This window comes from Aythya fuligula, chromosome 7 (assembly GCF_009819795.1).
Source record: "Aythya fuligula isolate bAytFul2 chromosome 7, bAytFul2.pri, whole genome shotgun sequence".
Taxonomy (NCBI): domain Eukaryota; kingdom Metazoa; phylum Chordata; class Aves; order Anseriformes; family Anatidae; genus Aythya; species Aythya fuligula.
The window spans coordinates 29,664,820-29,685,072 of NC_045565.1; the positions used below are offsets into that span (position 1 = coordinate 29,664,820).

The window sequence follows — 20,253 nt, forward strand, 5'->3', positions numbered from 1 at the left end:
TTCTCTTGAAAAGCAGAAAAATAATATAGTGTAAAGAGCGATAGGACATTATATAGTACCTAGAGATGGCAGTTTTGAGCTGTGTTTTGAGCTGTGTACTAGTCATTGTGTAACATTTTCTGTTTAGATGAGAGAAAAAAAATATCCACAAAGAAATTAGATTAAGTTTTTGACTTGAGCTCCTGAGATTTCAAAGCCTTGTGCTAGACCAGAGTGAGAGCACAGAGCTAGTATTGCCTGATTGTGGTGCAAGGTAAATTGAAGCTATATAATTGACTCTGTGGAGAATGAAATAAGTTACTGTGCCCATTTCCCTCAGAAAGCTTCTTTAGTTAAAATTGAAGTACTGTACTTCTTTACTCTGAAGAAAAGAGATCAGAAGACTCCCACTGATGTATAGTTATAACAAGTGACTAAGACTTTTTATGCATTTATAGTGGAGAGAGTATAAAAGTGTTCTTGCTTTTAGACCAGCTAAACTGTTAGTGTTGCCTTCAGTGCCTCTTCAGACTGGTTATTGGAAAGGCGTTACCTATCTCTGTTAGCAATTGGTTCTCCCATATCTCAAAGATTGTATATAGTTCCAGGCATCTTGATACTTGAAAAATGTCAACGTACTTTGAAATAAATCATAAAAGAAAAATGATTATGGAGAGACTGGAGGAAATGGCTTGTGAGGTTTTTAAGTAGGTACATACAACTCTTCCAAACTATGACTAGATAGGGTGTTAGGTGGTAAATTAAAAAATGCTAGATCCCTGGAATAATGTATAATGGGCATTGTACAGAGAGTGAGTGTATGGTCACTGTAGAGAATAGTGAACTTCTGGTCACATCACAGAATTTGACCTCATAATTAAACTGTTGTTAGTAGTCCTGTGACAATAGAAGGATGACGGGGCATTGAAATTAGATTCTTTTTAGACTGGAAATAAGAATGAAGCAAACAGGCAGGCTGACGTATTAGTAATTGTAAAGATGTTTCCCAGTATATGAGACAAACTTAATTTGACTCATTTGAAGTCTATGAATGTTACTTCTAATTTTAAAGCTTTATTAAAAAAGGGTAATTGTTTTGATTCATTTTCTAAATTAATTGGTGTAGATGTTGAGTGTATATATACTCTTCTGGTATTTTTACTAGCCTAAACAAAACAAGAGTGAAACCTTTCCTGTCTTAACATAATTAAGACACTCTTTTGTCTATTAGTTCTTTGTACTTTTATATGCCTACTCATGTAGGCTATTGTAGTATAATTTGAAACAGCAGCTCTAGGAATGTAAGAGTCTTTTCTAACTATTCTGTTAATACTCATTAGCCAGTTGTACCACCAAGTTGCACACTCTTATTATTTTATGACTTTCAGTTACATCCTATGCACAGCTTGCTTTCTAATTCCAATTTGTGGACCTCAGAAGTCCTTGAGAACTGGGTAAGATGAGCCATCACATGCTTCTAGTATATAGCCTAGATAAGACCCTATTCAGAGTTCCTCTGAAATAAGTGGACTTACTTATGAAGAGATTGGTTTCTTTATGTAAAACTGCAATATTTTTCATTCCTTTTTCAACATTATACTCTAAGTGGTTTGAAAGTTTAAGTATAAGCATGGTTGCCTTTTATGTCTAGTAGATCTGAAAGTGGAGGCTTAAATAAATATCTAAATAAATAATAATCTTAAATAATAAATAATCTTAATAATCTTAAATGCTTTTCTGTATGTCTGTTACTTATTCATTTTCAACATGTTTTATCTAAATATTCTACAAAAGATCAGACTGACTTCTCTACTAAAATTTTGGCTTATATCTTAGTTTTAGAGCTTGGTTCACATAGTTTTATTTGCAGGCTTTTCTTTGGCCTAGTTTTCTGTACATGTAGGAATGTTCAGGCAAACAAGTGAATTTCAAATTTTGCCTTTTCCAAAAACATGCATTTTTATTTCATATTTATATTTACTTTATATTACTGTCTTGTGTTTTGAATACAGCAGTGGTCCAGGAAAATGTCAGTAGTTTAAGGTATATAGGATATAAATATATATATCATTCAATTAACTGATATTATCATTCAATTAACTGACTTAATTGAATTGTTCTCTGAAGTAATACCTTTAACTATATCCAGCAGCAGTGTGGAAGTATTTTAAAATTGCAACTATGCAAAGAGCTGAAAAGTTTCTGATAGATTGCAAGCACTGAAGTGAAATATCAGGTTGCCTGATAATGTGTACTGACAGAAGTTGTTACTGAATCTTATTGACTACAGGGAGATATGATCAATATTTGAAGCCTGTGGATGTCAACAGCATATATATATATATTTTTTTTTAAGAAGGATCTGTTTCTTTTAGTACTATTATTTGAACTACTTCTTGTAAATATTTATTGTCAAGGAGCTAAGTTCCTGTATTTTAATAAACCTCAGAAATACAGGTTACTTTGTTCAATAAAAAATACATTTTTCTAAGATAAAATTAATATTACAATGTCATGCAAGTTCCTATGAAAACTTCCATATTAATAGTTCCAAATGTCTAAAGTGCTATAGACTTCTATTTTTGACAATTCTCATGAAAGAATTTTTAGTTAACATACCTGATTGCTGGTCACTTTTGCAATTTTTTATCCTTTTAACTCTATTAAAAACAATAATTCATTTGCCTACGTTATGGAAATTCTGTACATTTCTTTGTTCTTATGAAACTTTGTGCAAGTATCTGTGGTTATAGTTAATTTATTATTGATTTATTTATACTCTTAAAAGCAGAAGATTTATATTTGGATTTGGGGCCTTTATTCATTTACAGAAATTAGTGCTTTCATGTAAATACCTGTCTTTCTTCATTAGAATAATCCTAAGGATAAAAGCACATTGGAAGTTTTTATTCTTTTTCAGGCTTGTAAAAGAATTTTGCCTTTTAAATTATACAGCTCAGACTGCTAGGCTGATTGCTATTTGTTTACCAGAAGTGTATAATTTTTTTTTTTTTATTTATTCCCTTGAAACAAACAAGTTATAGTTTTTGGCTGTTCTCTTTGCTTTTATGTGAACAGTTGCCCAGAAACCAGCTGTTGTGGTAGGTAGGTTTCTTCCTGTCATGAATGAGCAAGCTGCCTACCTGCTCATCTTACCTCTTAGAGAGGTTTCTGTAACTCAGGTAAATTTAGTAGTGTAAAGTAATATATCTGAAATGACCAAAGTTAGTTTTTTGAATAAATACCTCCCTGCATTCTTCACTCTGCGATTTAAGATGTTGCTAAGACAGAACCCCAAAATAAAAATGTGTTGGAGACCTTGTGTCGTCTTGATGCTTAGTGCCTGCTGTTTTGTTTTCTGTCTTTGACAGTCTGTCTCTTGGCCCTTGCGCTCCTCCAGGCTGTGGAGTGCAGTTTTTAACATTTTTCATTTGCAACAGATTGTCATTTTTCCTCACTAATTTCATGAGGCTGCCTTGTTTTTAAACCATTACTTATTTTTGTTCACCTCGTTATGCCATCTTATTATGAACAGACGTAGTGTGCTTCATTTGTGTGCTCAAAGGTGAGCAACATTTGTGTCCTTGAAAAATCCATGCTGAAAATCTAGTGCTGTATATCTGTACTGTGCCTGTCAGAAAACCTTGCCTTTAGTGCATACCTAGAATTATTGTTGGTTTATAAGGGGACTCCTTATTTTCTTTTACCATCTTTAGGCTGATGAGGACCATTTGCACTTTGTTTCCTTTGTGTAATATCTTCCTGGACTTTCCAGAAAATGTCCACCTTTGTGTGTCTAGTTTAATACCTTACTATTGCTTTTGTCCTTCATAAATATGTATGTAACATATTTAATTCTGTAGTTCTTCTGTAGTTTTTGGTTCATGTTCAGCTGATCATTGCTAACTTGTGAAGTATTTTTATTATTTTTTTTTATTAGCAGCTCTACGAACTCCTTAATCTTAGAAAGAGCCCTGAGCAAAGCTTAGTTAAATCTGTTTTTGTGGTCGATAAAGCAGTTGTCATGACCTTCTTGTCTTTTTCTCTGTCTAATTCTGTGAATAGTCTCGTGTACAGAATCTGCTGTGTCATGTATAAGGATTGCTCCTCACAGAAGTGTTCTTTTATCTGAACTTTGAATCAGTTAAGTAGAACTGTGAGGAGGACTTTGTCAGCTGTCTGAGTAATCATTTTGAAGTTCACGTGGCTCTTCAGGTCACCTTTTTCTTCCTTTTTGGTGTTGTGTCTTTGCTCAGTCTCAGAAATCTTTTTGAAATGCAGTTATATTTCACTTGCAACTACCTCATTAGCTTCTTTTTTTTTCTGCTGTAATCAGTTGTCTGTATTAAAAAAGAAAAGAGAGAGAAATTAGTTGATTATGCTAGAGATGCTGATTTACCTTAGTTCTATTTGGCAGTATAATGAATGAACTCTGAGCTATCTACATGTAGGTTGATTTTAAGAATAGTATTTGCTTATGCTATTCATGTTTTACTAGCCCACAAATCCCCTATAATACCCCCCCACCCTCCTGTCTGTAAATTTGAAGAACTAAGAAACAAGCTCAATCAGGTCTGTTACTGCTGTTACCACGTTGCTTTCTTGGCCCTTAATTCTACCTAAATGATGCTTTATTCAGCACTCAAGACAGGGATTTTAGATGTCCCTTAGACACAAGAGGAAAGCAGCATTCCTGAACGTAATAGAGCATGTACCTCCCGAAAACATATATGGGCAGGGCAGGTTGGCCTGAAGCTTGAAGTCTGTGTCAAAGACCAAAAACCCAGTTAACGTAGACATGTTATTTCTCTATAAACATGATGGAATTAGGAAAGTACTGTAAAAGCTACTGTACAAAATGCATCTTGATACTGTAATTATAGACAACATCAGTCATTGCTGATGTCAGATGTATTTTTGAGATAAGTCTTTTTGCTGGATAACTCAGTTGTAACACCTTGCTACCTGGATATCTAATCTTACACAGACAAAGTGAGGTTGATAAATACTAATTTTGCTTATGTGATTTGTTATGAACTATAAATTCTACTTAGTGTTGGTCCAGTTTTTCCAGCTGAAGAACCAATTAGGAAGTAGGTTTGCTGCTTACCATTGATGCATTTCATGATGAGTATCTTAGCAAGAAATGAGTCAAATGTTAAGACACTGAGTGTTTTGCCTCAGAAAGGAAAGGGGTGGTGATGTTCTGTGTGTTAATGTCTCTATCATGCTCCAGAAATTTGCAGCTGCCTTGACATTACTCATTCCCGTAGGGTCAGAATGTGTCAAGAAGTTGATGTTTCAGTAGTCTACAGAAAAAAACTTAAGCTTCACTGAAATGGAAATTGCATCCTGATTTTGCTTACCTTCCCACTTGAGAACAATCATCCACTGGAGTTTATTTTCATCTTTACCAGGAAATCTTATCTCTTACCCTCAGTAAGATGACCAGCTAAAGCAACTTTGCATGCTTTTAATGTATATTCTTTTAATGCATCGAGATTTTTAATAGTGGCATAGCTGTAACAATGCACTTATTAAAAGTATCTCTTATTGTGATTTTATGTGTCAGCAGTAAAAATCATGATAGTAGGATGAAGTTATTTGATTACTCTCAGAAATAAATTTTAAAGGGGAAAAGGTGAATCTCTGATCTCAGCTGTCTTGTGATTGGTGCATTCAAGAAAATTAGATGGAAACACTGGGATCTGGACAACAATTTTCAGATTTTTTCACTTTTATTTTTGTAAGCACCTGCCAGTTTCTTTCTGGAGGAACTTAAATCTGGGATCATCTCAGCTGATTTGATTCTTGAGAAATTTGTCATCAGATTTTCGCATTTTGTCTTCCTTTCCACTAGGCTTTTTATGGAATTTCTTCATAGGAGCTTGTAAAAGCAACAGAAGAAATTCCCAGAAAATCCAAGAGGAATATTTTCTTCTCTTGCTGTGGAAATTATACATATATGTATAAATATGTATCTTAGAAATTCTATTTAATATTTTTTTTGACTTTTTAATTTAATCTGTCTTGCTTCTTTGACACCTGTAGACTCCTCCAGTGTTTACATCCCACAAAAACAATTCCTCTGGATGTGTGTGAAGTCAGTGCTTCCTCACAGGTTCTCTGGGTCTTTACCCAAGTTCTTTGAAATATTTTACCTTATACGAAAAAAATGGTTTCAGATATGTACCAAATCCTAAGGTAAATTAATACTGGAGAATGTAAACATCAAAAAGTTCAAAAATCCAAGTCCAGACTAATCTCTAACACGGAGTATCATTGCATAGGAGCAATTTTAACTTCCAAATCAAGAAATGTTTACCTACATCAAATGAAAGAATAGTTTAAAATTGCAGAGATTTTAAGTGCGCTCTTAAAGACAGGTCAGACAGTTTAATTGTTTGTTTACTGACTAATCTCTCTCAGGAGTGAGGAAGTTTTTCATGTGTTCATTGATTCTATGTTGTTTACCATCCACTAGGTATAGAGACAACATCCTAACCACCTCAAGCCTTTGTTTTGCCAGTCTAAATAGAATGTCAATCTACTGATTGTTTATTTTTTAATTGTCTGTCAGTTTTAGTCTTTCTTGATGTGTATGAAGACAGTAACACTTAGTTTACATTTCTGCTTAGATATCATTTTAAAATAAGATATCTGCTTAGATACCATTTTGAAATAAGACTGATTTTTCCCCATGGTTCATTCAAGCTTCTTATATCAAGCAATTTCTTTATCTTCCCGTTCATTTTTTTTTCTTTTTTTCTTTTCCCCCTGCCCCCCCCCCCCCCTCCCAGTAGCTAACTGTACCAAGGCTGCAGTTTTGATTTTTTGTTGTTTTGCTTTTCTTAAGCAAGTAAGATTGAATTTGAGTTAAACCTGAGTATTTGTTATACTGCAGCATGCAGGACGCAACTGCCCAAACACCATGTAGATGAGATGCTGACTGCATATGGACTTGCTATGTCCTAGCAAAGACTAACAGTCGTTCTTAGAACCAGAGGCAGTATTTCAGTGGGATAAACTGTCCTTTTGAGCCAGTCAGTGAAGCCAACAAGCTGAAATTCATTCTGTGACTTATATGCCTTGGTTTGATATTCTAGATGAAATTGGAGATATAGGAGAATCGATTTCAAGTCAATTTTTAAGTAAAGAACTCCTTATTTATCTCAAACAGCAATGCCATCTGTTTTGATATGTGGTTCATGAAGACCATGCTGTTTTGCATCCCTTTAGTACTTAACTAACACTCCCATTGGAATGCGATTTTTAGCAAATGTGCCCAAGGGGATCCTGTACCAGACATGGTCCCTTTTCTTTGGGTTCATTTGTGAATGATTGTGAAGTTTCTGAAGACTTAACTTATGTTGTTATTAAGATAAAATATTCTCCCTTGTGTATATGCCAAATTAAATTCCCATAGATTGAGTGTATGGTAAATCACATTTTAGTTCTGTGAGCTATTCCGTAAGAAAACATTATAAACCCCTTTCTGTTTATTTTATTATTATTATTTTTTTTAATAGCTGCAGTATGAATTAGAGTCATGTAATTAAAGCTTTTCTGCTTGAAGTAATCCAGTTGAGATTCATTTTGGTGTCGTTTTCATGGCTAGGTTTATTCTTCAGTGAAACATTCTTCTTATCACTGTTGATTTAGCTTAAATATTGTTGTCTGGGACTAGTGTCTGATATTGAGCTGTTTAATGTGGTATCAGCTAAATGTGAAGATTTAAATCAGATTGTTCAGTTATGAAGTATTAGGCAGCACACAAGTATGCAGTTCAGATGTTATCTTACTATAAACCATTAACTGCTCTCTCCCAATTTTTACAGGAAGACATCTACATGTATGGAGGCAAAATTGAAACAAATAATGGCAATGTCACTGATGAGCTGTGGATTTTCAACATACACAGTCAAACGTGGAGTATCAGAACTCCTGCAGTACTTGTACATGGCCAACAGTATGCTGTGGAAGGTCATTCAGCACACATAGTAGAGCTGGACAGCAGAGATGTGGTTATGATTATCATTTTTGGATATTCTGCCATATATGGTTATACAAGCATTGTGCAAGAATACTACATCAGTAAGTCACCTTTCAGATATTTTTAAACTTATGTACACTTCCCCTTTTCACAAAGGAAGATATGTATTTGGCAATATGAATAAAATCTCATCTCTTTTCTCACTATGGAGATCACATTTGTTAGACAGCAGCATTCATACATCTTTGGAATACAATAGCTTTGGCTATTTGTTATCTTGTACATGGCTGTGGTACTCTAAAGGGGCTAAAGACTGAAACAAAAAATTCCAAACACTTCATGTTCTGATGGAACTTATTCTTTTTACTTTATGCGTAATGTTTTTACTACATAGTTGAGTAAAAAAGGGTGAATGGAGTGAAAACCAAAGGGCTAAACAGAATAAAATGAAGAGCAGTTATTAAAAGAATTTAGTTAATTTGAAGATTCTTAGATTAATGTTGCTGTAATATATTCATGTGTATTTTCAAAACTTAACTTAGTTTATCCTTATACACTTCAGAGAAAAGCCTATATATACTTGTTTGCGACTAGAAGAAATAAAAGAAAATTAAGACTAATTTTTGTAAATCATCAGGTCTGTCTGGGATTCCCCTTGCACCATAGCAAGCTTTTCTTATGGGTGATCTAAAATGTTAGAATTAAACTAAGATGTTTTATCTTATACATGATACTTCTAAGATATATTTTTTAATAGCATGATCTTGAAAATACACCTTCTTAATGCATCCTTTGGAATATTTATATGCTCACTAATTCAAATAATGTATTTTCAGTCTTTGTTTTCTGTAGAATTGATCTGAGGCTTTTACAGTTATTTAAGCAATGATGGTATACACACACACACAATTTCCAAGTAAATTTTTTATATTAAGACATAATATCTTTCAGATAGTTTCTATTTACTTGCTTGCATTTGTGCATGTGTATATATAGACCCTGTTCGAGCAGACTTATGGGATGGGGAAGTACCTTCAAAACTTAGAGAGTTCTTATGCTTCTTAGAATTAATTGTGATGGTAGTGTTGAACATCTGTAGTGATATTGAAGAAGGCTGAAAGAGAATGGGAATAAAAGGAAGAGTGCAATGAGATGCTTTTTCCCTGTAGAAAAATTTGGTTATGCTCCATGAACCTACTAAAAATCTCTGATCTTAACAATGATGTTCCACAACAGTATTTTAAGGCTTATTAAGTATTAAAGGCCAGCTTTTTTGAAAAAAGTTGTGAAAGGATTTTTTTTTTTTTTTTTAAACTATCAGAGAGGAGACCTTTTCTTGAAGACTTCTTATTTGTTGGTGTTCTTCCTTAACAACAATTTCTAGTTCTCTGCATGCTCATTCAGTTTAGTTTATACTTGAACTTCGGATGATTTGTTTCTCCATATGTTTATTATTTAGTGTGTAGAAGAATTACAAATACTGTTCTTATAGATAGTTTAATAATGGAGGGAAAATAAGGATGAGGAACGTGATTCACTTTGCAATGTAAAAGTTTCTCTGTCTGGGATATTTTATTGCTGTCATTATGGTAGAAATGTACAACTTGTTGAATAAGTTTTAAAATAGCTCTGGTGGAGGATTAGTAAAACAGACCGCAAATACGCATATAGTTAAAACAACAAAGGAGCTCACACACATGCAAAAAACAATCAAGCCAAATTATTGCAGTTTCATTTTACCTCATTGCATCTGTCTCTCTCCTTGTAATGCCCCCAAATGATTTTTGTGGTAAACTTTGCTGAATTCTGTCAGCTGCAGCATTTATCCACAATTGTGCAGTTGTAGGATCGTTTTTAACCGTGAAATTCCAGGTAGTGGTTTGGACTAAGAATGACAAGTTTCTGGGGAATTCAGCAGCTTGGAATCCAAATGTAAAAGGTATGTGAAATGATAAAAGTATTGCTGTGAACTCACCGGAATTGGAAAGAAAACATCTTAGACACCTCTTCTGATGTTACAGAAAGAAAAATTAGAGTCCCTTTTTGTTTTCCTTTCAAAAACACGTTGCATTAACATTTCAAATTGTACTGTTTTATTCTTTCTAAATGTTAGCCATGGCTTTTAGTTCTACTGAGGAGTATTTTTCAAGCTTTTACCAGATGCCTACTGAAAGGAGGCATTGTGCAAAACTTTCCCTTTGATTCATATGAATTGAAACTGCTAGTGTGATCTAGTCTTGTTAATGAACTTTGATAATCTTAATATATGGAACTGTATTGCTAAAGCCATAGTTTACTGTGTTTAGTTACTGTGACCCTGATTTCCATAGGCTTTGAGTCAAGAAACACAAAGAACTTTTTTTAGCTTTTCCTATAGGTATGCGGTTCTATTAACAAGGCATATAAGTTGAATGCATGTGCATAGTCTTAAAATTTCTCTCATGTTTGTCAGATTAGCAAAGAAAGTAATTTCTATCCAAGTTAACTAAGTCTTGTAAAAGTCAGACATGGTTTGCAGCTAGACTTTAACCATGTGAATGCACAGGAATTAATTACTACTCCAAGGGTATGCTGGTTATTGCAGTAACAAAGGAGCTTCCTGTTGTCCTTTTTTGCTATGACTGGAGCTGGGACTTCTGAGGAAACCATAAATCTTGATATGGGAATTATGTGACTGATTTTACTAACTTCAACCATAAAGCTTTTCTGGGTTACTCCCCAGGGAAATTTATTTCTCTTTAGGTTAGCAATACCTCATAAACCTTCTGAGAATTACAGTGTGAGTCTCAAGGTGAATCTCAATGGTGTTTTGTTTTAACCATAGTTTATAAAAGCTCCTTATACGTTAGGAAACCTCTGAATAAACCTTCTGTGATTTTTATTTTATTCTTTAAAAGATAGAAATTTGTTTGGATCAGCAACATATCGCTCCAGTTTTTAGGCTATTTTTTATGACTTCAGAAGTATGTTTTAGGTTGCTTTTGATTTAAAAATATTTATTTGAAGCTAAAAGAAATGGCCCTATGTTGTAATGTGTACTTACTCATTTTTTGTAACTTAGCATGAGCTTCTTAATTACAAGTAAAATTTTATTATTTATTGTCACTGTAATTAAATGAAGATGGAACACTGAGTAGCTTCTTAGAAACATAGTGCTTTTTACTTAATCTGTTCAAAGGTTTTAACATGCTAAGAATGAGTCAGGCCAATGTATCTACCTTAGCTTTGACTTCTACTAGATATATTACTGCAAATAAAACCTTTTTCTAAATGTCTGGTTAGAAACACCTTTAATTATCCTCAAATACTATTTCAATTATTTGTTTTTAAATGTTAAAATGATTATTGATCAAATTTGTGGGTTTTTTTTTTTTTTTGAATGTGACCACCCTAACTAGTTTTATATGAAAAAATAACTAGGAAAAAAAAAAAAAAGGAAAGCATTAAGAAAGAATTAGTTTTTGTTTTTAAGTTCTTTGGATTTGCATTCTTTGATGGAATGGTATTACATCTTTGGGTGTGATTATTTCCTCTTTCCTCTGAGTGAAAGGCTGGAATGGATCATCTTGGCCATCAAAACTGGTGCTTTTTAATGTAAACACTACTTTTTTTTTTTTTTTTTTTTTTTATAATTCCTTATAAAATAGATGAGAATTAATCTTAAACAGTTCGGGTTTTGTTCACAACATCACTGGAAAATTATTTCAGGGCTTAAAATTTTATTCGCTGCATGTCATCTAAATCATAGCCAACCTTTTATCAGTGGCTGGTTTAAGTTCATTTGTTTTCTGGATGATACATCGCTTAATGTAAGCAGCTCATCTCTCTTCCTGGAATATCCTTTGCATAATATTTATAGGTACCAAACCTCGTTTTTTCCAGCCTAATTAAGGCTATATCATCATTTCTATCTCATTCTAATAGTTCATCTCTGCAGCCTTTGCACAAGGAGTTCACCTTTATTGAATGTGAATGATTAGAAAAGCCTGTGGGATATTCTAGGTGCAATTTCACCAATGCCTGGCTAAGTAACTTTAGTCTTGCTTTATTGGAAACACCTCACTTGGTGTGTGGTAAAATGACATTCGTACTGCTACCTTTAGAAATCCATTAATGGCTCATAGACTTTCTCTGATGAAGCAGTGCACCTACTCATTCTTCTCTGTCATCATCAACTGATGAGCTTCAGTTTCAAAGAAGCCCCTGTTACTAATCCTAGTGCTCAATATCTTCAACTTATTGTTGAATTTTGATCTTTTTTTCATTTCTGATAGCCAAGATCATCAATTCATTCTGAATGGCATTCTGCTGCTTTTTTGAATTGATGTCTAATTTTTTTCAACTACCATATTTTAGGTTGTGAGTGCTGTAAAATGAACTAATTCATACTGATCTTTACAAGTCTGGTTAGTAATTGCAGCAATGCGCAATTCCATTCCATTGTGCATTGCTTCTTCTCTGGTGCCCAAGTCACTTTCTGTTATAATGCCGTATTTACTAATTTCCCATTGTGGTATAAGGACGTTACTGAAGTTCAATTATTGAAAGCACCTATGCTTTCTTTTGTAGGTAACTTTTTTTTTTTTTTTTATATATATGGTTTAACCAGTTTTGTACATTTAGATTGTCCATTTTGCCATTATTTTTAACATTTATTTTTTCATTTATTTTTGGGGGGAGAAAAAAAATAATTCTAAACCTTGGCATGTTACTGCGTCCAGGCTAAGGCCCAGATTTCCTCTCTTCTCCTTCTGCTTTCAGCACTACTCCTCCTACTGTCAGCACTAAATTTTGCTGTTCTTTATTCATATGTAACTAAATTTGTTTAAAATGCTTACTTCTAAGTCTCCAGTTTCATTCGCAGTGTTCATCAAAATTTTGGAATGGAGTCATATGTCCAGCTATAGTACATGAAAATTACTGTATTTTTATTTTCATTTCATAAGTTTCCTGGAAATGGTTGTATAAAACTGGACATAAAAGTTTAATTCTTTTTGCAATATTCTTATCACTCTTTTCAGCACATAGATATGGCTATCTGTTTAATGTCTGACAGATTTGAATATCTGAACTGATCTTAATCACTTTTCTGAGCATTGGAAGAGAAACTGTGGTTTGAAAATTCTCCAGATGTTGATGAAGAAATATCATGTTTATAATAAAGATTCAAAGTAAAAATAAAAATTAGAAGCCCTTATTACTGAAGTTATTTTTATGTGATATGGAAAAGTCATAAGTTTTGCACTGTCCATTAGACTTATAAAATGGATATCTGGGTAAATTAACAACACCCTGCATCCCACCCCCCAGCATCTTGTATATCTAAACTATAAATTGAATTGGAGGAGGAATCTTGTCAGTTCTAGGCTAATTAGGATTTTTAGGCTCTTGAGGTTGGAGAATTTTGCACGATCAGTTTAGTCAACCAAGTATTTCCACTGACCCAATGTTTGAAAGAGTGGGATGTCTTTGAGTTTTGCATATGAGGAGAGTTATGAAAGTGCATTTGATGATTGGATGTTTGTGTTTAAAAAGAAAAAGTGAAGATCCATGTTGATGAGTAGTTTAAAAAAATCAGATCATATGCTGCATAGCAATGTCTTTCAATTCAGACAGAATTGTTTAAGAAACTATTTTCTGTACTGAATGGTTCAGTATTCAAGATGCTGAAGAAGCATAAAAGAGATCAAAACTGCTTATCTGCTTTGCAGTTTTTAAAGTGAAAGTTCAGACAGTTCAACTAAATTTTAGAAAGAAGCAGAAACTGTAATACTCGTTTTGACTTACTCCTTTTGACAGAAAGATGCCTCTGGACCTTTCTGAAACTTAGTTATCCATAATGTTTTTTTTAAATATACAGGAAGGAACAGCTATTCATGTTTCTGTGCAAGTCACAGGGAGTATATAGTGTGCAATTTTTCCTATGAAAATGTTATAGGTGTTATGTAAACCAGTCAGATATAAATGCAAAATGTTTTATGTAAATAAACCGATGATGATGTTGATAGTGTGTAGTAGTATTTTTTTCCCTGAAAAGCATATATGCTGATCTTTTGGACCGGAATTTAAATCAAAAAATAAGGAATAAAATTGGTGATAGGAAGGTATATCAGCAGGTTGACTCCTCACCAGCCTCTATATGTAAATTGTATCAAGTAACCATACTTGTTGGAGAGGTAATATGTATGTAAAATGCAATGTTATTGTTATAAATTTGTTGATTGTATTCAGAATTGGAGTTCTTAATAGCTTGATAACATCCAAAATGGAGATTAGAATAAAATACAAGTTACATTGCAGTACATATTAATAATGTAAATGTATGGTATCAGGTATAGCTAATGTATTACACAAGTATCTTCATTTGTACATACACAAAAAAAAAATCAGCACATATCTTCCAGTTCAATCCTTATTTTATAATTTGATATAAGCATTTAGGAATAAAAGTGCTGTCTTGCGTTTCATAGAATTTTATTTTGTTACAGAAAAAATTTAACTTGTTTATAGAGGTGGTGTCAGGAAACTGCTTAATGAAAGTAGAATTGCAACCGTAATAACTGAAAGTTGTGAGTCGTTTCACTGAACAGAAGACTTCGGATAAAAAGGCAATCTTAAACTGCCTACATAATATCAGATAAAAATTGAAAAGGAGTTCAAACTCTCAGATGAAGCAGGATGTATGGTGTTGTGTGCTACACTTGGATAAGTAACTTTATAAAGGCAGCCAATTTAGGCTAAGAATTAGTAAAAGACTGCTCCACTTAGGAAGTCCTTGTCCACATTTTGCGTTCTTCTGGCATAATCTTCAAGAGGATGTAACCAAATTGATTTTTCCATTTTACGTGTATAGAATTGGCTTCCTCTTTATCATATAGTCTTTTGAATAAGCTGGCTTCTCCATGAATACCTATCTCCTGGCTTGCTCTTTGTGTGGCTCCTAACATCATCTGGCAAGGTGTTGGGGGGAAGAAGATTTCAGGACCACAGGCAACAAGAAATTATTCTATCTCTCTACCTTTTTCAGTGCTATAGCAAAATGTTTTCCTTCTGCATTTTAGTCTTCACTTGTAATAGCTTTTGTGAATGGTATTATTTGGTGTTTCAGTCATTTTACAATTCCCTAGTCTGTATCCATGTACACTTAGAGCTACCTTACTTTAAGTGTTTCTGTGATCTCAGAGATCACAGCAGTTCAATTACTGCCAGGCTTTTCCACCTGGTTGTCTCACAACTGAATACAGGTGTTCCTCATACAGCTGTAGTGCTTAATTCTCATGGGCCATCCCTGCTGGGACTAAATTATGGTTAAAACATAATGAATCTTAATTCTTTGTTTCATATTTTCCAAAGGGTGTTTTTTCTCCTGTTTTTGCTTGTGCTTGTACTGAACTGAGCATTTGGGGAGAGTATGAGATACTGCCTGGTACCTGTAACAACCACATTTATCATTTAATTAAGAATAGTTTATAGCAGTCTAATAATAGTATCCAATTGCAAATGTTTTGATACATGGGTGTAAAATTACTTTTTAAAACAGGTCCCTAGTTATTGCTATATTTAGAATTAGAGTGAAAATGATTTTACGTACTTGGAACATCTAGTGTTGTGTTTTAGAAATTGTAAGCCTGAAACCTATTCTTCTGTACATTTTTTCCAGGGTCAAATTCTTGGCTTGTACCAGAAATGAAAGGAGCTATTGTGCAAGGTGGATACGGCCATACTAGTGTCTACGATGAACTGACAAAATCTGTTTATGTCCATGGTGGATACAAAGCATTACCTGGTAACAAATATGGATTGGTTGATGATCTTTACAAATACGAAGTTAATACTAGAACATGGTAAGTCAGACTTATAATAGAGGATACTAAGTTATTTCTTACTCTATAAAAATCCATAAGCATAAAGGAAGCTTCTAGTAAAGTCGCATAGGAGCCTCCGTGTCCTTTGCATGTTGCAGAACAGTACGTTCTCTGCAACAAAATGAAAGAATTGTGGCAACGAATTAGGCTTTGAGCCAGCAGATTAATGGAGCTACACAACAAAGCAATAGTAGGGAGGAAGCTTAGCATATGTTCTAAATATATACATATAAATTAAGAAAAGATTGTCCCATTCTGACATAATCACCATGCAGAAATAGTACATGTGCTGCTACCACATGATATGAATGTACTGCTGATGCACATTCATGTACAAGTTAAGTAAATAAGTGGAGAACTCTAAGAATTATGGTAAGTTATTTTTCACAAAATTATCTGAAGGAAAAGGAAAGAATTCTTTTGATTGAATAGGGAACCTAGTGATTCATGTTCTGGCATTTCTATTTTTTCTCAGTTCCTTGTCCATCAATTTCTTTTAACTTGTGAATGCTCCATATGTATTATATATGCAAGCTGACCTTATTTTTTTGTTATTTCTTTCTTACCTTCAAGATGATTTGAGATCAAGATCTTTTTACTTCAAACATTTTATTCTTGCAATTTAGTGTTTGTCTTGAGCGCTAATGGCTTAACTTAAAGCACGCAAGACTTGCTCCCCGATCAGCCTGTTAGAAATATGTGGGTTTGATTTCACTGAGGGTCTTTATTTTGAATGTCACTAGTTCATGGTAGCTGGAAGCATTACATTTTTTTTGGTTACTTTTATATATTTTTAAATTGCTGGAATTTTAACACTCTCTTACTATATTCTTGGATCAAAGCGATATTGTATCCTGTGAAAGTCTATTCAACAATATAATAATAGTTATTTGAATATTATTATTCAGTATTACTTTAATAACTTATAATGAATGCTTCTATACTTACACTAAGTATAATACAACTTAGTATACTTAAAGAATTTAAGTTGTATTTGTTTCATGAATATTCTTTCATTGGAAGCCCTGCTATGGGACTGAAAACTGGTTGAGAGGATGGGACAAAGACACGATTACATAGGAGCAAAATCTTTGCTTCCTGTAGCAGTGAGCTTATAGTCAATATTCAAGATGTTCACTGAGGCAACTGAGCCTGAATGCATTACTGGTGGGGCAGTGCACAAGGCAAGGATAGTATCACAACTGATTTCAAATGCCTGTATGCCCATCCCAGCCCCCACTTTTTTTTTTTTTTATGCATGCATTTGCTTGTACTCACTGTCTCTTTCTCTCCTCCTCTGCCTGATGTGGCTGAGGTTCATAGTTTGTTCTATGGTCTTGGCAGTCAAATCTGATTGCTTGTTTTATTCAGTGGCACATGGGTTTTCATTTTTCCATATTGATTAGGCATAAGCTTTGTTTCTTAAGATGCGAGGGGGGCACTGTGTTGTTTCCTAGTGTGGGCGCTATTTCTAATACATCATGAAGAAATACAGTGCTTGTAATACCTGTGTTGCTTAGCATTATTTGCATAATGTTGCATTGGTAATGGGGAGCAATGCTGTGCTGGGCTTAGATAATGTCTTGAAACCGTGGAAGCACCTACTTGCTTCTGGGTATTTCTGTTGCCATTGTAACATCATGTGGATAAATGTAACACTTGGCATCAATATGGTTAACCAGAGTTAATGCTTGCAGATACATGCATATGTGCATAAATTAGGAATTCAGTGTAAAGTGTGCTGAGATGCATGATTTGCATAAGGTTGTTATGTGTTGGAGAGTTCTGAAGGTTGCTCTCATCAGCGATGCTTTTATTATAAATTGTGAAAATTGAGTTCGAATTAACAAACTTGATCTATATTACACTTCTGTTGAATCTTGGGGAAAATGTGGCTGTTATAAGTAAGAGCAAACTATGCAAAAATGGAGAGAAGAAATCTATGGAAAAGATCTGTATGTGGTAACAGGGACTGGGGCAGCACAATTAATGTAGAAAACTGAGTAGCTGAAATAACTGTGGGGATTGCTAATATAACCCCTATGGAGAGCAGAGTCCTTAGCTTCCCCCAAGACAGTGTACAAACTCTTCAGGATTTTAGTCGCTAAGACAAGTATTTGTAAACTGTTGCAGGGCTGGACAATCAAGACAGGGCCTAGTATATAGCAATTACTCTAAATTAGGAGGTAGGAGCTATAGAGACAGGGTAAAGCGAAAGACATGCGAAGAAATCTATAGTAAGGTTGTCACTGATTTTAAACGCAAAGCTTTTTTTTTTTTTTAATGAATACTAAATATATTTGTTATGAATTCATAATCTTAAAAACAATGAATATATTTACTGTTTTCATTGTATTATATATTTTTTCCATCTATGAATGTTTCTATCTATAAACTTTCTCAGTGTATGTGTGAAGTTTTATGCATGTTAATATAAGTTACTTTGTTCTTCTATTTTGCAGGACTATTTTGAAAGAGAGTGGTTTTGCAAGGTATCTTCATTCAGCTGTCTTAATCAATGGAGCTATGCTCATTTTTGGTGGGAATACTCATAATGATACTTCCCTGAGTAATGGTGCAAAGTGCTTTTCTGCTGACTTTCTTGCATATGACATAGGTATGTATATGTACTCTATTTTTTGGTCATTTGAATTTTAAACAACAAAATGTCGTTTTCTCAACTCCAGATAGCATGCTTTGTTAATGTCTCAATCACAAACACCTCGAAGTTATTTAAAAATTATACTGTAAAATTAAAGCCAGACTTTTTTTTTTGTTCGTTTCATAACAGTTTTAAGGTTTTGATTTGTGGGACAAAGCACGCTAGCTAAAATTAAGCACGTTAAAAAAATAAAAATTTGGTCATGTTCTCTTATGAATAACAGATATTACTAAATGAATTGTGAAAGTTAATACATTTCACTGTTTTTGAAATGTGTTGAACGAACAGTCTAGTGCTTATAACTACCAAGCATTGGTTTATTTTTCATACCTAACACCAATGTAGTACTAATGAAGGACAATGATGGAACTTTAAGAACATGTTTTCACCCAGGTAATGTTTGAGAAGTTCCTTAAAACGTTTGGAATTGAGGAGAGTTTGGAAAACATTGCTTAGTGCTTATATTGGAGTGCCACGATTGAAAATGAGGGATAGAGAAGCCAAAGTAGGCAGTGGTCCGAAAGGTGAGGCAGTTATCAGGTTGTGGTGGTCAGGAGAGTAGGAAAGCTGGATCTGCCACAAGCTGAAGAGCAATTTGGAAACATAAGAAGTCCGTGCCACAAAGAAGCATGTAGAATGAGAACAAAGCACAATAGGATCAAGAGAAACAGCCTCTTAGGATAGCAATTGTGGTAGGCAGCTGGTTGTAGCTGAATGGAGACAGGTTGGGGCTGATAGCAGAGCTTCATGGATCTTTCTGGATATCTTTCTCTGACAAGTTGCTCTCACCTGCTTCCATCCTCATGCATTTCAGATTAGAATATTAATTAAGCTTCCTACCTTCAAGACTGAAAAAGCATTATTTGATCAGGATGACTGGCTTGTCTGTTTCAGTTGGAACAATACCTCACCCACAATCTTGAATGAGCAGTCTTGCTGAGTGGGAGGAGAGTTACGGGGGCAACTCCCCAGTACAGACTAATGGGATAACTACATTAAGTGAATCAGGGTGATGATAGAATTATAGGATGCTTTTGCATTGCTATGTTAAGGCTGAGCTTTGTTTCCATGGACAGCAGTGCAATGAAAGTAGTTAAGTTACTTGTGATTTCTTAGTTTTATGAGATGCAAGAAGTTCAGTTTTCTGAACTACCAAAACTACTAGTATGCAGTACAAATGTTAGAATACAGGCTTCATTCCCAGTGTCTGAAGGTTCAAAAGTTGAAGTAAAATAATTTCACCCAGGGAACTGAAAATTGGGAAATGTTAGAGCAGTTTGGGAAATACTTGCGCGTGGTCCTGTTGAGAATAACATGTGGGTAGAGATGACATCTTCTGGCAATTGTTTATTGCTTGGCTATAGTTGTAACAAAGGCTAAGACATGGTCCTTTTTATAGGAGTAGTTGATGCCTCTTTATTGGTTTGTGTATCTGTAAGCCATTCTGCATGTGTTCATAAGAATGTTATTTCTTATGTGTACATAAGAAAATAATTGGTAAATTTATCACATGGAACATATGTGCTGATTCCTGATGGTTCACTAAACAAGTGCATAAAGTCTTCTCAGTACAGCTCATTTTTTTTTTTTTTTTAACTGTATCCCTGTATTGCATATTCCATAGTTTCTTGTAGGTATCTGATGGCGTGAGCTATTGATTTCTGCCCCAATTTCAGTTTACATTTTGTTTTATTTTTTAATGAAACCGGGCTCCCCTCATTTTAAAGGATAATATTACTTACTGCTATACATTT

At 34.0% G+C, this 20,253-nt stretch overlaps 1 protein-coding gene across 4 annotated transcripts in view; it reads left to right on the forward strand.

Annotated features, from left to right (window-relative positions):
- The window catches only part of ATRNL1 (attractin like 1), a 491,394-nt gene that overhangs the window by 64,526 nt on the left and 406,615 nt on the right, over positions 1-20,253 (forward strand). For all 4 annotated transcript variants that reach the window (XM_032190853.1, XM_032190854.1, XM_032190850.1 and 1 more), the window contains exons 8-10: positions 7,818-8,073; positions 15,633-15,816; positions 18,300-18,454. In XM_032190853.1, the coding sequence (XP_032046744.1) occupies positions 7,818-8,073; positions 15,633-15,816; positions 18,300-18,454 (595 nt within the window). The remainder of the gene's footprint in view (positions 1-7,817; positions 8,074-15,632; positions 15,817-18,299; positions 18,455-20,253) is intronic.